General features: G+C 37.2%; 1 protein-coding gene across 4 annotated transcripts in view; it reads right to left on the bottom strand.

The window, feature by feature from the left end:
• Positions 1-505: 505 nt before the first annotated feature.
• The window catches only part of FMO5 (flavin containing dimethylaniline monoxygenase 5), a 28,586-nt gene continuing 15,358 nt past the window's right edge, over positions 506-13,733 (bottom strand). For all 4 annotated transcript variants that reach the window (XM_074188604.1, XM_074188603.1, XM_074188605.1 and 1 more), the window contains exons 6-9: positions 12,358-12,557; positions 11,119-11,471; positions 6,161-6,233; positions 506-4,011 (exon numbers count right to left, since the gene is read on the bottom strand). In XM_074188604.1, coding sequence (XP_074044705.1) covers positions 3,666-4,011; positions 6,161-6,233; positions 11,119-11,471; positions 12,358-12,557 — 972 coding nt within the window. In that variant the 3' untranslated portion in view covers positions 506-3,665. The remainder of the gene's footprint in view (positions 4,012-6,160; positions 6,234-11,118; positions 11,472-12,357; positions 12,558-13,733) is intronic.

Consider the following 13,733-nt stretch of genomic DNA (forward strand, 5'->3'; position numbering starts at 1 on the left):
TGACTTATTCTATTTTGGTCCCAGAGATCAGAAGAACTAGGAGCAGTGGATAGAGGTTGATTAAAAAAACCCCAACAGAGTTTTGACTGAACCTAAGAAGCATGCCCTAACCAAGTAAACTGTCCAAGGTAGAGTGGGTGTCTTGGAAATAAGGGGTTGTTTATCACTGAGGTCTTCAAGAAGTGGGAGACAGGATGACCACTTGTAAGGGGATATTGCAGGGTTGTGTATTCAGATAGGGATTAGGCTCTGAACTCTAAAATTCAATGATAGTACTCTTCTGAACTCTCTAACACACTTTTCATGGTATTGCCCTTTGTTTTCTGCACATATACCATAATCCTCTACTAGACTCCAAAGTACACAATGGCAGTAATGGTTAATTTAATTTAATCTTAATTTAAAGAGCCGGACTTTCTTCCAGCTCTCGGTGCCCTGTTCTATAACCGGTAAGTTTTTCACAAGCATTTGCTGAATAGGATTTCTTAGGTGAGAAGGAAAAGAAGAAAATAAACATTTACACTGACACAGTGCTTTACAATTTTTATTTCATTTGATAGTCATAATAACTTTTGTGAGGGAGATGCTGTTATTACAGTTGAGGGCAGCGAGGCAAACATAGATTATGTGATTTCCTCAGAGTCACATAACTTAAAAGTATGTGAGGACAAATTTGAACACATGCCCACAACCCTTCATTGAACACAGTTCTTTTTGATATAACTCTGCACTCCCTGTCTACCTCTGGAGGATATTTGTGCTTGAAAATTATTCATCAAAGAGAACAAAATTATCAAACAAATTGCACAGTGATTTATTCATACAGTTTAGATTAAAGGGTGAAAAAAAAGACAGATCAAATGTCTAATGGAACTCATTCACAGAGGAAATTGTGCTGGTGTTATGATTCCAAACCCATTTCAGAACAAAAGCCATTCACTTGCTTTTCAACTTTAATCAAACTTAACATAATTGGATAAATAACAAAGCTTCTCCATGACTCAAATAAGCCATATTGATCTGATGAACAGTTCATATTAATACCCACTAGTCCTGTCATTACAAAAATGTAAAAGTTCTATCTAAAAAGACCTTTGTTGTCACATTATAAGCACTCATTACTTAATCTTTATTTTTAGCTTGCATTAGCTTAGCAAACATTTAGCTTGCATTTAGCTTGCATTACTTAGCTTACAGTAAGAACAGTTCTCCTTACTGTCAGAAGAGAATGAGTTAATGGCCCCAGAAGAAACTTCAATGAAGTGCACATATGCCTATTCCTCCAGAAGAGTGGTTTTCAAAGTTTTTAGTCTTAGCACCTATTTACATGCTTAAAAATTATGGACCCACCACCCTCCTTCCCCCCACCCCAAGCTTTTGTTTAATGTGGGATATATATGTATATATATATATATATATATATATATATATGTATATGTATGTATATATGTATAAATTTGTTACATATTTCTGATTTCTAATGTGCTAAATTTAAAATATGGCAAATAGTAACATATGCACACATACATATATAAAAACATTTTGGATTATATAGAATGTACATACATGTACATATATATATATATATATATATATATATATATATATATTGTTATTCTGTTGTTTCAGTTATGTCCAACTCTCTGTGAACTTATCTGTGGTTTTCTTGGCAATGATACTGAATTTGTTTACCATTTCCTTCTCCAGTTCACTTTCCAATTGAGGAAACTGAGGCAAGCAATGTTAAGTCAGTTGCCCAGCATCATACAATTGGTGAGTGTAGTCTAAGGTCAGATCAGAACTCTCTTTCTTCTCACCCCAAATACGTTCACATATATCTATATACATGTAAATGTATACATGTGCACATAAATATGTTTTTATACACATATAAATGAAATATTTAAGTATTTGGATATTTACCATATTAGAAATTTAAATTTCTTAGCTTTATCTTGAAAATAATTTCGATTTCAACAATCCTCTGAAAGGGTGTGGGGACTTTCAGTGTTCCCCAGATTGCTTTCACACTTTGAGAATTGCTCTTTTGGAGAAAATCCTTAGAGGAGGAGCTCTGAGTAGTATTTCACACAGGGATGGTATCCTTTCCCTTAATCATATACTAATCAGGTTAAATTTACTTATTAAAAGATAACTCCAGAAAGAAAAAGGAGAAGAAAAGGTAAATAGAGTTAAGGTGCAAGTTGTTTCCACAATTATATAAATCAGTCAATAAACTAAAGGTCATCCTCTAAGATTACACAGGGTAACTGAGAAATGTTTTAAAAGGATTAGAAAGGTCCAAGTTAAAAGCAGTCTTTTTTTTTTGTTTGTTTGTTTTAAAATTTTTTTTAAAGCAGTCTTTAAAGGAAAGGCCAACTCTTATTTGGAGGAAGTTGTAATTCTGCCTCCCAATAATCTCCAGAACAGTCACTTCTTCAGTATCTGCAAATAGTGTGGTTTGTTTAACCAGTCCATTGCTGGGCACTGATCCCAGATGTTATATAATATTGCACAAGAGTTGTTGCAAACAGAAAACAGCTTGTGATGGGATGTGGAAGAAAATTCTTTTGTAAGGGGGGCCCATGTATTTTTGAAAGATCATTTACCTCCTAAGTGAGGCAGAGAGAGCCCAGATCACTTATGAGAATTCTGCCTAAGGATTTTTTTTTTTATTTTTGCATCTCTGTTATTGAGACACACAAGGCATCTGGCTTGGAATGGGAGAGAAGTAAACAGAGGTCTTATTTCTTCTGCACTGGTTCATTCTAATCACAGAAATGTTGGGTTAAATGAAACTATGCTATTAGCCTGAGCTAGCTCAAGCTATAATTTGTTTCAGTCATTTTTCTTGAGGGCTAAGCCTACTTATTACAAAATCTTAGGGGCATCAGCATTTCTAGATGAATTTCTTATCTGGGCTTCAACAAGTTACTATGGCCCCTGTCAGTTTTATGGTCACATCAGATAGCTAGGACAGTTTATGGTTGTTCAGTCTTTTCAGTCATGTCTGACTGGCTCTTCATGACCCCGTTTGACGTTTTCTTGGTAAAGATGCTGGGATGGTTTGCCATTTCCTTCTCCAACTCATTTTGCATATAAAGAAAGTGAGACAAACAGGATGAAGTGATTTGCCCATAGTCCCACAGCTACTAAGTATTTGAGGTTGGATCTGAACTCATGAAGGTGAGTCTTCCTTATTCCAGGCCTGGTGCTCAATCCACCGTGCTACCTCACAATTTACTTGAGCTCCAATAACAGTCTGATAGCATTGTCTCAGCCAAAGTGGACATAAGAAGAGCATCAACCCTGGAGTCAAGGTTGTTTAGTTCAAATCTGACCTCAGACACAATAATAATTGCCTAGCTGTGTGACCTCAGGCAAATCACTTAACCCTGTTGCCTTATTTAAAAAAAAGAATTGGACATAAGGCCTTGTCCCAGAGTTTTGGGTCAGACTCGGAGATGGGTGAACAAAAAGAGGAAGGGGAACTGAATTAATGAAAATGGGGGAAAGGGGAAAAATAGAAGTGAAGGTTGTAGAAGTGATTGGAAAGAAAAGTCCCGAGTTGAAGAGTAGAGAGTAGTTCCACCGGTTTCTCTTGACATTCTGAAGGCATCTTTTAATCTAGCAACCCCTGAAAACTGCAGCAAAGAGTTCAAGAGCTAAAAATAAGATAAGATAATAGAAATGAAGGCTACAGCTAGCATCAGTTTGCCAACCATCACCTTCGAAGAGTTGTGGTCATTTTTTTTCATCACCCTTGTCATCAATGGCTTCTGGATACGGTCATTCACTGTAAGGATAGCGTTTCGGGCTCCAGCCCACTTCCCTGGGCCATGAACGCGATACTGGAGTGGCGTACAAGGTCCAAAGAGCATATGATATGCTAGTTTGGGATCAGTGAAGGCCAAGGACAGAAGGTTGGGTCTCACCCCCACCACCTCAGCCAGATCCTCCATATATTCCATGTAGTCTGTCTGGATGGTGTGGCGGGGGCTCTCCACATATCTATGGAAAGAAAGATAGAAGCACTGATCTTTCATCAGTCCAACCAGTCAATCAACAGGTATTCACAGTGGACTTGGCACTGCTTTCAAAGTTGTGGATGTATAATAGGAATTCCACCCTCTGGCAGCTTACATCTTGTTGAGGAGATAAGACTAAGACACAGGAAACAGACAACAGTATCCAGACAGCTTATAATTTAATACTGAGTGGTGCCATAGTTATTTAGAGAAAGGGAGGATGACTATGGACTTGCCTCATTTGTGAGGGAAAGTTTTAATGATGGCTCAGTATTCCTTGTTGAAACTTGAACCTAGAATACCTACCCCGAATTCTTACTTTTCTCTGCCTAATTCTTAGAGGTATTTCAAGGCTCAGCTCAAATTCTGTCTGTCCTAGGAAACATTTTCTGATGAGTCCTAGAAAGGAGAGATGTCTCTGCTCTGAATTAACAGTGCATTTGTCTGTGACTTATTGCTCATTTATTATGGTTTATCTTACATTAGTATTTGGGGTTGGATCCTTCATATCAACTAGTTAGTAAGGATACTAGGTGGCATAGGGACCTGGAATCAGGAAGATCTGAGTTCAAATGAAGTGCTAGGGAGACAGAGACAAAAAGATATTCCCTGCCCTCAAGGAACTCACAATCTAATGGGTGAAACAACATACAAATAATTATGGACATACGAAATTCAGGAAAAATTGGAAATATTTAATAAAGGAAAGGTAGTAGAATTAATTAAGAGGTGATGGGAAAGGCTTCTTGTTGAAGGGGGGGAGTTTTAGCTGGGACTTGAAGGAAGTAAGAGAAACCTCCTGGTTGATGAAGATGAGGAGGAAGAGAATTTCAGGTATGAGGGAGATGGATGAAGATACCTGAAGTTGAGAGATGTAGGGTTTGGCTCTGGTAATAGCCAGAAGGCCAAGTGTGGTTGGACCAAAGGCATATGTAAGATGTAAGAAAACTAGAGTAGGGGAGAGCCCCAAATTATAAAGGGCTTTGAACACCATAGGAACTTAATATTTAATCCTATAGGTCATAGGGAGCTGCTAGAGTTTATTGAAGAGGCAGGTAACTTGTGCTTCAGTAAAATCACAGTCATTCCTGAATGGGGAATGGTTAAAAATGGAGAGAGACTTGAGGCACTCACTCTCAGGCTATTGCCATAGTCAGGAATAAGGGGATGGGGACCTGCTCTAGAGGGGTGGCTGTGTCAGAGAAGAGAAAGAGACAACACAGAAGAGTGATGTTATAAAGTTAAATTGACAGGACATTGGACAGGGGGAGGGGTTGAGAGATAGGGTTGTAAGCCTGGAGAATGGGAGGATGGTGGAGCTAGTACAGAAGTCTGAATGGGAGAGGTTTAGGGAGAAAGATAATGAGTTCAGTTAGAAAAATACTGAGTTTAAGATATCTAGAAGACATTCTGTCTGAGATACCTAATAGGCAGTTGGAGGTGTGGACAGGAGGACCTGCCACCAATTCCCTTTGGGCTAGATGAAAAGTAAGTTACAGGTGGGAGGTCCCTGCTAACTTAGACCTTTCAGTATGGCTTTCCCTCAAAAGTAGCTCATCTATGTGGAAGACCAGTGCCAGAGACGCTGACAAAGAAATTTGGAATTTGCCTTACTAGTCTGTGATTTCTCCCCTTCCAGTACCATACTTCTTACTGCCTCTAGTATTTCTACCTGAACAGATCCATTTTGCTCCAAGCAAAACATAACTACAATTAAATGCTTCACTTTTTCCTCTCACCCTTGCTTGAGTTCATGGATTTCAGGTATGGATTTGAGGAACTTCTTTGACCTGTTTTTCTTTATCCCTTGGTTTGTGGGTAATTATATCAGATCCTTCTTTGTGCTGTCTATATAATGAAAAACAGCTAGGTTGCTAGGGATAACATTCTGGACCATGAGGTCATTAGGAGCCAACTAAATTTTGCTCCTATCAGATGCAAAGTACACAGGGATGGAAATAAATATATATCTGATGGACTCATGAAATGTTAGCACTTAGAAGGGACCTCCGAGACCATTTTGTCTAATTTCCTAATTTTAAAGATGAAAAAAGTGAGACCCCCAAAAGTTGTGACTTGCCCAAAGTCTGATACCTGGGAAGGAACAGAGATGGGATTTGTAAATTTCTTACCTTTGGGCCATTTCTTCTTTAGTTTTAGTAATTTCTTCCATCATTTCATTGTATGAAGGCAAGGTCTTTAGTCCTAAAACATAAACAAATTAATCTTCAGTTCTCAAAAGGTCAGATTCTCATTCAGAATGAATTGGTCAACAAATATTTACTCTATAACATACTGTGCTGCCCCTAATACAAGAATGTATTAATCATGGTTCCCAACTTCAAAGAGTTGATCCTGTAAGAGTTCAAGTTTGAACCTAAGTAACTCCATATTAATTTTCACAAGATTTCTATGAAAACTAAAACCAGAATAGTATTTAATTAATTAAATATATATAAATATATATATATATATATATAGTTTATATCTTGCTTTTAATTGTCTCTATCATATCTCACATTTTTAAGTGATTTTTTTTAAAATTGTGAGTTTATTTTTCTGAACTCCTAAGTATTCCTGCACCTAGGAAAGTAGGTGGCAATGTGCAAGAAATGTTGGAAGTGAAGAAGAGTTGCCTTGGATATGTTACGTCTGTGATCTCCCCTCTACCCCAGGCTCAGTTTCTTCATCTATAAAATGAAGATGACAATATCAAGAGTTGTCATGAGGTTTAAATGAGATGATTTTTGTAAATTGCTTTAAAACTCTAAATGCTAATTACTAATATTCCTAGAAAGTGAAGTCAGAGTACAGTAAGCATTTCCTTTGGTTTTTGTTGCTTTTCTATATGATAGAAGTCATATAAGAAAACTGAGTAGAATTTATCCTCAGAGGAATTACTAGTTACTGGGTCTCAAGAGTTTTTCTTTCAGGTGTCACAATAATACTCTACTCAATGGGTTGATTCACAGGAAAACCTAATTTAGTGAATAGAGTGCTAGACCTGGAGTCAGAGAGAACTGAGCTCAAATCAGCCTTTGATACTTCCTAGCTGTGTGACCTTGGGCAAGTCACTTAACCCTGATTGCCTCACATCTAGGGGCATCTCCAGTCATCCTGATTCATATCTGACCATCTGGCCAGAGGAGAAAGTGAGACTGGGGACTTAACACAGTACTCCATCACTCAAATCAATTCACTTGCATGTCATGGCATCACTTTCCTAATGTCACGGTCTTCTTTGAGAATGAAGGACAAATATCATCATTCTCATCAGCATCATCATTCTGAATCAGCATCACCATTATTATCATTATTATCATTCCTTTCTTGCTTCCCCTTCACCTAGTCCAAAGCTATGCTTAAACAGGAATTCTTTCTATAACATAGTGGGATAAGCACTCATCTGGACTCTGCCTAATGGCTTCCAAATGGTTTTGACTTTGGGGCAAATTAAATTTTTTTCTTAATTTGAGCAGAATACTGCTAAAGAAAGCGCATCTTCATATTCTTTCCATAACTCTTCCCTCCTTACTCTGCTGGGTCCACCAAGCCATTCTCCTTTTCACAGAAAGGTAACATGAATTGGAGAAGACACCATTCTATTTATACTACCTTCCTCACAGGATTGTAATGAGCAGAGAATGCCATCACCTTTAAAATGCTCTATAGGTACAACTAAAATGCTCTATAGGACCAGCCCTAAAATCAAAAGGACCTGAGTTCCAATTTAGCCCCTGAAACTTAACACTAACTAGTTGTGCAACCCTGGGCAAGTTACTTAATCTTCTTTGTCCCCTCCCCCCACCCAAATAAAATAAAATATTTTATAAATGTGAACAGTCATATTTAGTTTCAAGAAGAAATGCAAAGAAGCAAAACCAGCTCCCTTACAGTAGTCCAACTCAAAACAAAGGGGCTTTATATCAGTGAGAAATGGAGCAGTTATGTAAAATCACAATTTAAGCCTAAAACCTCAGGAGACAGAGAAGCCTCACCTTCTAAAATATCTTTCAGATGAAGGGTCAAAGAATCCCTCACAGAACATGTACTTAGGGTAGATGGAAGTTCCCGAGACCAAGGAGGCAAGGTCAGAAAATGTCAAGAGGATTCTAAAGGAAATGGCTTTGAGTCCATTTTTCATTTAGTTTTGCCCCTTAGGTAAAGAACATATAATGCACAATACTCTACTCTGTGAGGTTATATATTTTTCTCACAATATGTGAGTGGCAGGACTAGTTTCATGACTCATTCAATCAACCTGCATTTGTTAAGTGCCTGTTGTATGGCAGGAAATAATTCCTATTCCCAATGGACTTTCCTTCTGGCCCATGAAAGCAAAACAGAGGTCTGAAGATGAGGACTATTTATTAGTAATGGAAGCTAAGACTCCCTTCCCCAAACCTAACCTCAAACTTACTCAATCTGAGCTTGGCCCTTAAAAAAATATATATATGTATGCATATACAAATATCTCTACATATACACATACATTTACATATACTGCATATACACTATATGCACATATGTGTATATTACACATAATACATATATACTCAAATATATATGTGATATGTATATTATATGTATATATGTGAATTTGACAGGTTTTTCCATTTATTTTTAATCAAATTTTCTAAGTAAACAGATTCAATGTAATCAATTATAAATCTTGTATTTACATTTTTGTTAAAGAGGGATGATCCTGGGTCCTTAGTCAAACAGAAATCCTAGGTCCTATTTACAATGGTTTGCAGTTTTCCAAGTGTTTTCCTTATCATTATCCTGTTAAAGAGGCAGTAAAATTCTATTCTTTTTCTGTAAGTGAGGAAACTTGAGACCAAAAAATTCATGACCCACTCGAGATCACATAGCCAATGAATCTCAGTGTTTGTGGAATCATGGCAATGTTTGTTGATTAGAGGTCAAGTGACAAGCCAGGACACAGTCAGAATTCAGTCATGGCAGAAGAATTTTCTAGCTGATCTTTGGACTGAAGCAAGAAGCTTTTCAGGTTGAGAGGCATTGTCTCTCTGTCTTGCTCTTTCCCTTTTATTTTTATTTTCCAAATTGCCATATGGTATGACCATGATCAGCTTCCTCACCCTCCCAAGTGGTTTCATTCTGCATGACTGACCATTGCAAGGCTAAAACTCTGTGGGTAGCTTTCAAATAAAAATTTCCCTTTAGAATGTAGAGTTTTATAGCTTCCTTTGCTCATACATTGATTCACTGGAATTTTGAGGATATATTCTCTTCATCTATTCTCTACTATCTTTGTGTCAAGTGTGGACCCCTGCATGTATGTTTAGACTTTCTCTATTCCTATCAACAATTCAGTTTTTCTCTGAGGTAATATTCTGGACAATCAAGCTAACAATCTGTTTGAGTTGGGATTGTTTTAAGCCAAATATTTTTAACCTATTTTTGCATTTCACAGTCTGGTGAAGACAGATCTCTTTTTAGAATAATGTTTTTAAATAATTGAAGAAAATGTTAACTTTTAGTTAGAGGTTAATGAAAAAACAGTACATTTCTCCCTGATCAAAGTTCACCTGAGCCATCCTGAAATCTAATAGCAGTCTGTGACATCCAGGCTAAAGGCAACCTATTGTAACACAATGCTCTCCTCTTATGTTTTGAAAAAGTATACTATCCAATAGGAAATTGGACTTCCAGGTCCATGCCATTAGTGGGGAAATGATCCATTATATGATGTTACTGCTGGCAAATTTCTGCTATTCCTTTTTTGTGTGTTACCTATGCACAACTTCATGGGGGATGGAAGGAGGAGAAGAAGACTTTTTTTCTTCAATATTCCTGCCAAGACTTGTTTCAATCCCAATTAGTGGCCATTATGGTGGTAGGGAATCTGTAGGTGATGAGGTTTGGTCCTTGGAAACCTGACAGTCTGTCTCTAGATTCTTACAAAAGGATTTCTAGCATATAGACCTTATTTCAGCTTAGGCTTTCTCTAGCAAAGCCTTTGTGAAAGTAGATCTACTTTCATGCCATGATGAGCCATGGTCTTCTGCTAATAATACTTCTCCTATTTTTTAACTAAGGATATAAAATCATTATCTCAAAAAATAACTCAAGGAAATGTGACCAATACAATGATCATTATCATTGTAATGATACTAACCGTAACAAATGTGCAGCTTGGTGTGTAGTGTTAGAGTTCTGGGTCTGATCAGAAATATGTAATTTTACTAATTCAAACCTGGCCTCAGACAGTATTAGCTAGATTTATGACCCTGGGAAAGTCACTTAACCTTGTTTACCTCAGTTTCCTCATCTGTAAAGTTAGCTGAGAAGGCAATGGCAAACCACTCTGGTATCTTTGCCAAGAAAACCCCAAATGATGTCATAAAGATTTGGACATGGGGTGGCTAGGTGGTGTAGTAGACAGAGAACTCAGCCCTGGAGTCAGGATTACCTGAGTTCAAATCCTACCTCAGACACTTAATAATTACCTAGCTGTGTGTCCTTGGGCAGGCCACTTAACCCCATTGCCTTGCAAAAAAAACTAAAAAAAAAAGATTTTGGCACAACTGAAATAGCTGAATAACAACAACAAAATAATAACAAAAGAGAAGTGATAGAAAGAGGAAAACTTAAAGATGGAGATCTAAATACTTTGGAGTTTTATTCCTGGCTCAACAAGGTGTTATCTTGTATTTGTAGTAAGCTTCTACTTTGCTTTTATATACCTGAGATATTGGTTAAATAATACGAAATGTTGCAAGAATGTTGTAAGATATAACTATCTAAGTCAGGTCTTTATTATCCTGAAATTGATGAACATAAAAAAATCTTAATAAGAGCATTTAATTATAATTACTTTCCTTTATAATCCATGTGTTTTACTAAATGCATTTACAACATTATTCTAAGAAGACAAGGAGTCCATTACACAGAAAAAAGGTTAAAAACTGAGCTAAGCAGTAAATAATCAGGGAGTGTCTAGATGTTTATAGGCACAGTCTAAAATAGAATTAAACTCAAAACAATTTCTTGCTATTTCCCCAAGTTATATACCTGAAATCAGTAAAATAAGATCCCTTCCCACAAGCCTGTTATCACTTACCCTTAAATACCTGTGTGACCCACCGGCCCTGAAGTTCTGAAATGGGCATGATGGCTCCAAGTGGCTGGATCAGACCAATAATAGCAAGTGTTGGTTTCTCCAAATTAGGAGGGAATACTCTCCTGTACAGGGAAATCTTATTCTTGACCACTCTGACAGAATCTTCAAGGAAGGGGAAGTCAAAACTATAGCCCGTAGCAAAGATAACAGCATCAATATTATCCTCTCTTGTGCCATCTTCAAAGATGGCGGCTGTCTCTGTGAATTCCTTTATATTCCCCTTGATTTTCACTCGTCCAGAAATAATTTTGTTGGGCAGTTCATCATTGACTGTTGGGTGCTGGCTCAGAAATCTGGGTGGTGGTAACAAGAAGACATAAGAAAGAGCAAGGATAAAAAAGAAACCATGAAAGAGAAAGATTATTTAGTACCAGGTAGATGAGAAAGTGTTTGAGTTGAGGGAGTTTCAATAACATTCTAGAGTTTCTCCAGAGTATTCTATTCTGATATGTGTTGGTCTGTCTAGTAAACATATACCAGTAAGTCATAAATTAGGGCTTTGTGATAGAAAAGATGAAGTTGATAGAACCCCCAGATGGTCTAGAATCTGAAGACAAAAGAGGGAAAGAAAGAGGACTGGAAAAGAAACAGTCTTGCTTAAGAGACAATGATTAAGTGCAGGACTAACCTGGGTTTGAATTTCAACTCAGCCTCTTACCAACTGTGTGATTAGGGTAAATCACTTAATCTCTTAATTTTCTTATCTATAAATGGGGATAATAATATTTGCATTACCTTTCTAAGAGGATCAGTGTGATTTGCAAATTTTGATACATGATATAAGGGTATATGGCTTATTACTGGAGAATATTTATGGGCTCTCCTTAGAGGGTAGGCTGTTCTTATTTGACTCAGACTCAAAAAAGATCAATAATGCAGTGTTGGGAAGATGTGACTAGAAAGCATTTTACTATGGAAAAATCCTGGGGGTTTTCATGGATTATAGTAATGTGAGTCAATTAAACTACCAACATACACACCCAGTGGAAGAAGCCATTGACAAGCTGGTCCCTGTTTACTTATTACTTTCCTGGACCACTGTTTACTTATTAACTGGGCAGCACAGAGATTCTGATCATTCTACTTCTGGATTGCTGGGAACACCTTTTTATTCTATCCACTCAGTTTTTATTTCACCCATTCAGCTCCCACCTCCTGCCTTATATGCTAGGAGCATACCTGTGCATTGGCTTCAGGCCATACATTTCATGGTCAAACCTTGCATTCATCTTTTTTTCCATAAATGAACTCTTTGCAGATAGACTTAAGTACTTTGAGAGAAAGTATTTAAGTCGGGAATGGAAGAGAACATCAGCAGGATATCCATTATCCCCCACACGATTTAATATCCATGCTCCTCTCCTAGTGCTGAGGAAGACCTGAGAAGAAGAGAACACCAGTTTTATCAAGTTCCTGCTGGATAAAATCCAGACTCCTTCATTTGATATTCAAGACACTCCAACAATCTACCTCCAACCTATCCATCCAACTTAATTTTTAGTTACTTATCTTTCCAAACTTTCCAACTCAATCACAATGGTCAATTCACTGTTCTTCCACCACAAACTCTACCTCCTTGATTTTAATCATCTTATCTCCCCTGCTTAGAATCCTCTTCTTACATCTCTCTGCCTATGCAAACCCTAGTAAGAGTCAACTTAACATGGAAGAAAGCCTCCATGATATCTTCTCAGTCTACTGTAGCTACAGTGACTTCTCTTTCCAAACAACTCCTAAAGAATTTATTTTCTTTATTCCCCATCTGAGAATTAATTATGCATTTCATTGTAACATCTCTTATATTGATTATTTACATATTTATATATTATATATGATTATTTTTGTACAAATGTATTCATATTTTACTTTCCCAAATAGACTGAAGATCCTTGAGTACAGAGACTGTCTTAGACTTCTTTTTTTTTAGGTTTTTTTTTTGCAAGGCAATGGGGGTAAAGTGGCTTGCCCAAGACCACACAGCTAGGTAAAATTATTAAGTGTCTGAGGCTGGATTTGAACTCAGGTACTCCTGACTCCAGGGCCGGTGCTCTATCCACTGTGCACCTAGCCGCCCCTGTCTTAGATTTCTTTATGTACTCCATATAGTACAATGCTTTGCCCAAAGTAATGTCAAGAAATACTTGTTGATGTTTCTTTGTTTGATGGAAGCATCAAATTTCTAGTAGAATCTCAGGAAATTAGGTAGTGTGTCTCCACTGTTATTCTGCCTCTTTTATCTCTCATATCTGTCTCTGTCACTCCATTCTTATTATTACTACCCTAAATTCATTCCTTGTAAATCTTGCATTGGTCTTCCTCCCTGAATCCTCTCTCCAATCCCTCCTTCATTACAGTTGTCAAAATAATCTTTCTAACACTCCTTTATGAACACTGACTCCCCTGTTTAAAAAACAAACAAGAACCTTTCAGTGATTCCTTATTGCCTTTCAGATAAAATAAAACCTCCTCAACCTCCTCAGTCTGGTCCTTTATAGCACAACTCCACTCTACTCTAATTTTACCCTCCTCCCATTTTTGTATTGTACATTCAAACA

The sequence above is a fragment of the Macrotis lagotis genome, chromosome 5 (assembly GCF_037893015.1).
Source record: "Macrotis lagotis isolate mMagLag1 chromosome 5, bilby.v1.9.chrom.fasta, whole genome shotgun sequence".
NCBI lineage: Eukaryota > Metazoa > Chordata > Mammalia > Peramelemorphia > Peramelidae > Macrotis > Macrotis lagotis.